The sequence below is a fragment of the Fukomys damarensis genome, unplaced genomic scaffold (genome assembly GCF_012274545.1).
Source record: "Fukomys damarensis isolate Sample0158 unplaced genomic scaffold, DMR_v1.0_HiC HiC_scaffold_13, whole genome shotgun sequence".
In the NCBI taxonomy this organism is placed as follows: Eukaryota; Metazoa; Chordata; class Mammalia; order Rodentia; family Bathyergidae; genus Fukomys; species Fukomys damarensis.
Genome location: NW_022900925.1, coordinates 15,229,562 through 15,236,873, shown reverse-complemented (window position 1 = coordinate 15,236,873; position 7,312 = coordinate 15,229,562). Strand labels below are relative to the sequence as shown.

The window sequence follows — 7,312 nt, the reverse complement described above, 5'->3', positions numbered from 1 at the left end:
GCACACATGGTTAGAGGCACAGCCAAGCAGGTGTCCAAGGAGGTGGCATTGGGGTGGTGCCCATGGCTGGGATTTGACTCACCCCACTCAGTATAAACCTGCCCAGTCTTTAGAGATAATCTTGAGATGTCCTTTGGCCAAGTCTCTTACCAAAATGTGAAAGACATAAAGAAAAAATGATCAAGGGAATAACTTTTTTTTTTGAGACAGTCTATGTAATCCAGGCTGGCCTTGAACTCACAGCAAATGTCTTGCCTCAGCCTCCTGAGTGCTTGGATTTCAGGCATGCACTACTACACCTGCTGGGAATAACTTCTTAAAGCTCTGCTGAGGGATAGGTTCTGAGGGGAACAGGGCCAGCAGGAACAAACCTCACTTTCTTCTACTTGGTTGCAAGTCCATGGTGAGAGTCATCTTAAGTAGGAGTCCTGTCATATTGGGGAGGGGTGTGTGTTTCTGTGCTGCCTGCTCTCTTCCAGGGCAGTGAAAACAATGCTGCTATGGATGGATAAATGCCTGTTAAGAGCCATACTGTTGTCCACATGTGCTACTTGTATGTTTACTTAGCAGCACTCTGAGGGTATTGCAAGGTCCATTGTACAGATAAAGAAACTGAGGCTCATGACTTGTCTAAGGACACCAAGCAAATATGTGATAAGTCCTCCAACCTTTGCTCTTTCCTTGCTCTCCCTCCACATGCAGGGAGCCTCCCTCTGCCAAGGTTCAAGGTCAGGGAGCTGCCATGGCCCAGGTTCATCTTGATCTCTCCAGAAGGATGAGAATGATTAACTGCAGTGAGTAGGGGCACAGGTGGTAGCTCCATGCTGGCAGGGACAGTCCAGAGGCAGGGCAGGCCACCTTCACGGAGGACACAACACCTCCTTGTCACTTGGGAAGCTGTCCACAGTCCAGGACTCAGAGTGAAGCAGGGCTGGGGGAACCAGTCTCACGGAGCCCACATGTGTCCCCTGACCCTGTAATCCGGGAGAGGGCTGCAGCCTGAGGACAATCTAGGCTCCCAAACCTCACCACCCATGGTCAGTATTCGGGGAAAATGGGTCACTGCCCTTCAGCTGGGCCCTTGGTCCAGATGAGGCACCTTGCTGCCTTAGGGCCCATGAGAATCCACTGTACCCCTCCTTGGGGGCTGGAGCTGCTGCTGCAAGGTGCCTGAGCCGAATTCTATTGGTAAGAGGCTGCAGGGCCTGCAATACAGTTCAACTCCCTCAGTATCCACCCCCAGCTGTGTACTGCTCCAGTTCACAGTGGCCGACATGCAAGTGCAGCAAAACCTCCACTTAGCTGGAGGTGCTTGTGCTACTGCCTGGGACTGTCCTGCCCATATGTTTCCACTGTTGATATGCCCCTACTTTCAGTCCTTGGGGACATGAGCAGAGTGGGGTCCTCTACAGGCTGCTTAGGCCATGCAAGAACACAAGGAGGGTTTGCATAAAAGTTCTTTTGACCAGGAAGCTGGGTACAGGGACAGGGAGAGGGAGAGAGACAGGAAGGAGTCCCTTAGGGCTGTACCAGGGCCAGGGATTGGCTCAGTGGTTCTGCCACAGGCCTCGCAAGCAAGGGCCCGAGTTCAATCCCTGGTGCCAAAGACCAGAGCAAAAACAAAAACATTAGGCCTGCACTTTCGCCTTGGCCTGTGTGAGGGCAGGAACCTTCTCTACAGACAAGGCTCAGCAGAGGGAGCTGCAGGCAGAGACCGGGAGGAACCAAGGAAAACAGCACAAAGAAGGGCTGGGCCCAGAGTATAGGGAGGACATGAAAGGGTGGGAAGGGGAAGAAGGGACAGCTCTGGCCAGTGTGATCTGGCCCCATCTCAGGAACTTCTCTTGCAGATGGGATGACGGGGAAATTGCTCCTTCAAGTACTCATCAGCCTGTGGGGGCCAAATGACACTCCTGAGCAGAGCTCACCCCAGCCTGAAGCAGCTCTGGCTCCAAGAAGTGGAGAAGGTGCCTGAGCTTACTGTCCTCCCCTGGGTATTGCCGCCCCGCCGTGGAGGCCTGGTTGACCCTGGAGCTGCTGCTCTAAATGGCATTCCCTGGTCTACAGCGCCTTGGCTGCTGCAATCACTTCAGACCCACGTGAGTCCTAGTTCTAACCTTAGGCAAGTTACTTTACCTCACTGGGCCTCAGTTCTGCCGACTGTAAAGTGGAGATGATGGTATCGATTTAGCTCTAGATCGTTCCCATGATTGTAGATTATAACCTGTTAACTCTGTAGGAAGTCAGGGTGGAACGGCCAGCTTCTGATTAGGGGATACCTAACCCACCTGGCTTTCTACAGCCTCTGTACCTGGCCCGGTTTTATGCCGCTGCTCCCACAGCTGGCCATAGACTCTCCCACCCTTTCAGTTTCTCAACGCCAGCCACCATCTTCATCTAACAGTAGCATGGCCAGGCCCAGATGCTGCTGGGGACAGCAAGGGTGTCTGCCCATCCTCCAGGCACGATCCTAGTTGGAAGGGACCTTGCTGGTCAGTGTTTCCCCAAACTGTCTTCCTGTTCACGAGTGAGTCTCAAACTCTGGAAGGACCAGAATTGTCAGTCAGAGAAAGGCCAATAGCCCAGGAGCTTCTGACAGGTGGCCATGGGGCCACACATGTTGGGGTGTTTGGGCAGCACACCACACCCTTTTGGACAGGCACAGCATTCATGGTTGAAGAGAAAGTGCTGAGTGCTTGCTGCAAAATGCGCTTGACTCGAACTCAGCATTTCCTAAATTTGGCTATGAAGTTTTAAAACCAGAAAAACCACTAATACATCAAAATCAGTACTCTTGAGAAACGGTTTGGAAAATATCCATGCAAGGGGTTTTTTGAGACAAGATCTTGCTATGTAGTCCAGGCTGGCCTGGAACTTGCAGTGATCCTCCTGCCTCAGCCTTTGGGTGCTGAGATTATAGGTGTGCTCCACCATTCCCTACTTGTTTTGGTCTCTTCCGGTGTTGAGGATGGGATCTAGTGCCATGCTCATGCTAAACATGCACTCTAATACTGACCTGCACCCCCAGCTCATTACTTTGTGATTTTTAATATTTAAAAGTATTAGGAGACTCAGGAGCCTAGTGCCACACTGAGACTAAGAGACTCAGATTGTTGGTTACTGGGAAGCTTGAATTTGGCCTAGCTATTCCCCCTTCTTCTCTGATCCCCAACACATCCTGATGCCGTTCTCTGGGGTCACCCTGTGTCCTATATTCAGGAGGGCCCCTAGGGTTGTGGGGCAGCAACAGGAAATCCATGTAGGCAAGGAGGGGCCGGCATTAGTCTGCTTGGCTGGGACAGTCTGCATAGGAGGGGTGGCCCACACTTCTCCAAAGCCCTATTTATCTGGTGAAGAGGTGAACGTCTTTTCCTGGCCCAGCTCCTCCCTAGGCAGGTTCCCCAGGGATGATGATGGGTATGGTTAGGGCTGGTCAGTGGCAGAATATCTTGTCCTGCCTTTTCCTCCTGAGCTCAGAACAGGCACATAGAGCTGTCAACTGATTTTTAGGAGGGGAATCCTTTGCTATGAGGAAAATGGGTTTATTGCTTTATAAAAAGAAGTCTGATAAAACCTAAAAGAAAACTAAAGACCTAAAAATTAACCCACCGCTCTGAGCACCCAGGAGGTCTCAGACACATTTCTGAGGGCAGTCAAGATGGGCAGGGTGGTGATCCAGGCAGGCCTAGCGTCTCCCACCCAGCTTCAGGCCCTGGTGAAGCCAGCCAGCAGGGGGCACTGTGACTACACAGCCAGGACAAGCTACTGATTAGGAGGCAAGGTTGGCTCTGGGCACAGGCCCTGCTACAGACCTGGCTGGCTGGTGGGGATACTGGCAGACCCTAGAGCCCACCCACTTCACACATACCACATGCACACCCCCACACACACCCTCTGGCCCCTCACCAATCCACCTCCCTTCACAGGGCTGGACTTCCATATCTGTGTGGCCCATGGAAACAGCTGTGCGGTGGGGGAGGGGTGCCCTGGTGGTGCCCCTTTAATTACCATCAGGTCACAGACTGGACTGAAGGTGGCAGTGGAAAAGTGCTCCCTCTCCAACCCTGAGGGAGGAGGTGGGGGACAACTGATCAGCCCTGTCCATGGCTTCTGTGGTTTTGTGTGACCCTGTTGCGGCCATCCCCTCTCCAGGCTGAGCGCCAGGAGGGCTTCTCCACAGGCTTCACATGAGAAGACAGGCCGTGGACAGGCCGCAGCGGGGTGGGATTACAAAGGGGTTAGCACCAACAACAGGAAGCGGGTCCTTCCTTCCTCAGGCAGCTGTGGACTGGCCAGGGGAGGAGGTGAGGGGCCAGGCGAGGGACTACAGACACTGCAAGCCTTTGTCCTCAGGCAGGAGTGGTTGGTGGGCATGCAGCTGAGGGGCAGGTGGTGGGTGGTGGATGGCAGCCCCTTTTGCTTTAACAAAAGGCAGAATCCAGAGCCTTGAGGGACACAGCCTGCCTGCTGGGGGTGCCCTTGGCTCCTCCTGCAGGCACCATGGAGACCCAAGGCCCCAGGGTTCCTTGCGGATGGCAGAGCAGAGCCAGGGCTGTCCTGTGCCCAGAAAAAATCTCCCATCCTGGGCCCTCTCCTGTCCTTCCACTGCAGAGCTCCAAGGCAGGACTAGGGCCCTGGAGGGAGCGTGGACTCTGACATGGTGAAAGAGAGAATCCTGGGAGTGTGCAGGGTCCTCTGGGGTGGTGAGGAGGACATCAGTCAGTCACTGAAGCACGGGCAGGAGGCCAGTTCTTAGCCAGTGATGCTACACGAAGGCCTCTCGGTTGGATGAACCATTGATCTTGAGGAAAAGCTTGCTGTCTTCCCTCTTCTGCTGTAGCTGCTTCTCCAGCTGGTACCGGTAGCAGACCAGGTAGAGGGGCAGGCAGAAGCCCAGCATGCTCACGATTAGCAGCCCCACATTCACCTGGGGACAGGGAGGAGCAGCTATCACAGGGGATGGGGGCTGCGCAGGGCTCAGCTCACCCCACACACACAGACACAGAGTCTGATGTGGGGAAGGGAGAAGGTCAAAAGAGAGAAATGAACCAGGAAGGTTCAACGGGTCCCAGGGCCTGTTGGTCCATATTATAGCATCCAAATGAATTTCTGGTTCTCCACAGACCACCCAGCAGCTCTCAGGTCCTCCGTGTAGGACCTGCTGACCTTGGGCCAGAGGTAGGACTGGCACTGATGGTACAACAGGTAGCTAGTTAAGAATCCTGGCCCTTGGCAGGGGCTAGGATAAGAACTCTCCCACCACCACTACCCAGTACTGAAGATTAAACCCAGGGAGAAATGAACTACATCTCCAGCCCCTCCGCCCTTTTTAGGGTCTCACTAAATTGCCCAGACTGGACTCACACTTGCAATCCTCCTTCCTCAGCCTCCCAAGTAGCTAGGATTACACATATGTGCCACTTCTCTTGGCTAGGAACTGTCTTCTGTTCATCCCAAAGTCAGGTTCAGAGGCCATTTTTCTCCTGCCTAGCCACGATTCACCAGGGGACTACAACTCAGACCTAACCAAAGTTTGCAAACTGCCTGTCCTCAGTGCTCTGAAGCCCCCAGGTGGCCTCCCAGCTCCATATCAGAGCGCAACAGATGCCCATGACCACTGCCCCTTGACCCTTCTTACCCACAGAGGGTCTCCCTGGAGGGGACCCATCATGGCCAGAAAGAGCGGCTGCTGCAGGAGGGCAAAGAGCGCGCTGATCAGAGACTGCAGTCCTGTGAGGCTACCAAACTGGGTGGAGGGGTACCTGTGAGAGCAATCAAGACCTATGTCAGCCCGTGTCACTCTTGGGCTTGCCATACCCAGCCTCAGCCTCAACCTGGCCCAGGTATGCGGGTGGCCCAGGGCTGCACCTTGGGGGCCTGAAGGAAGAAATAGGAATAATCTCAGGATGGCCCGGGTGCTGGCCTCTGGATTACTTTGTGCTGAGCAGTTCTACAATTTCTCTTTGGACCAGCCTGAGGTCCCAGACTCTGGGAAAGCCCACGCCCCACTCCACAAGATGTGCCTGGGGCCTATGGGTGTCTGGCCAAGCTGTGTGGAAAGTAAGGTGCCAGCGGGAGTCTGTGGCTTGGGAAACGGGCCCAGGGAGCAGGTCGGAGGCTGGGCCTGGCTCTGCTCTGCCCTCCTCCAGAGGAGCATTGTGCAATCATGGAAACTCAGCATTGCAGCTCTTGCTTGCCTCTCGCACAGCCTGCCAGAGCAGCCACAACTTCCTCTAGGCCAGGGGGCGGGCGCGGCGGACCTGGAATGACCCCCGTGGGATGCTGCCGGGACAGGGAGGGAGCTCTGGCCTACATCTCAACAAACAGGAGACGCTGCTGCCCCAGTTGTGTGAAGGGGTGTCCTGCAAGGAGTAAGTCACTCTTACTGTCAAAGACACTGGGTGATGGCATGTGGGTTCCAGACTCGGGGCCAAGCCCTAGGCCGAAGGAGGAGGAACCACTGTGAAGCATCTCAGAAAAAGATGTAGGTTTCATTTTACCCACAGCCCAAGAAAGCCTCTGAGGTCATGGGTTAGGACAACCTGGGCTCAGTTATCCATGTCACTATTCCTGTTGAAGGCTACTTGAACCTCAGCATTTGGCTCCATGTAGTCAGAATCCAATCCTGTCCTTTCCAGTGAGCAGCCTGGGACAGCCCCAGGGCTGGCTAAGCAGTGGCCCCAAGGCGCTAACGTGCCATCCAGGAGCGCTGAGCCTGGCTGAGGGAACTGACTTCGTGTTAAGTGCTAAGTCTTATGGGCACTCAACTGTCTGCACCCTGACCCACCTCCTGCCAGGTATGGCCTTCGCCTGCACAGAAGGCAAACTCAGCCAGGGCAGGGTGGCCCAGCCTCAGGTCTCAGTCCTACCTCCCCGGTCACAGTCTCCTAGTCCACCAGACCACCCAAAGCTTGCAAGACTCACACAGCAGCATACAGGCCCCCGACAGCAGAGTGGATGAATCCTCGCACGATCGTGTGCAGGACGAAGGAGAAGATCTGAAGGACAGAGACCAGAGTGTGAGCAGACGGCCATGGGCCATACCTGGTCCCCTGCCTCCCAGTTCCTGGGATCCAGAGCCACAGGAGTGGTGGCAACTTGTCTCCAGAGCCAACTGCTGAAGTTTCAGCAATTTTGCAGCCAGTTGCTAAACAGTCATTATTAAAAGTTTAATTACATAAATTTATAGTTAAGTAGGTTAAACTAAAGGTAATGAATACCCAAAATTTATCACTTCCTAATTCTCTATGTTTACTATTTTCTGTGCTCTAAAGGGCTTTTTTTTTTTTTTTTTTTTTTTTTTTTTTTTTTT

The 7,312-nt window shown here is 53.9% G+C and overlaps 1 protein-coding gene across 1 annotated transcript in view; it reads right to left on the bottom strand.

The window, feature by feature from the left end:
- Positions 1-4,108: 4,108 nt before the first annotated feature.
- The window catches only part of Slc43a2 (solute carrier family 43 member 2), a gene marked incomplete at its 5' end in the record, with an annotated part of 39,830 nt that continues 36,626 nt past the window's right edge, over positions 4,109-7,312 (bottom strand). Inside the window, 3 exons of the mRNA XM_033762735.1 lie at positions 4,109-4,927; positions 5,639-5,762; positions 6,925-6,998. Coding sequence (XP_033618626.1) covers positions 4,766-4,927; positions 5,639-5,762; positions 6,925-6,998 — 360 coding nt within the window. The remainder of the gene's footprint in view (positions 4,928-5,638; positions 5,763-6,924; positions 6,999-7,312) is intronic.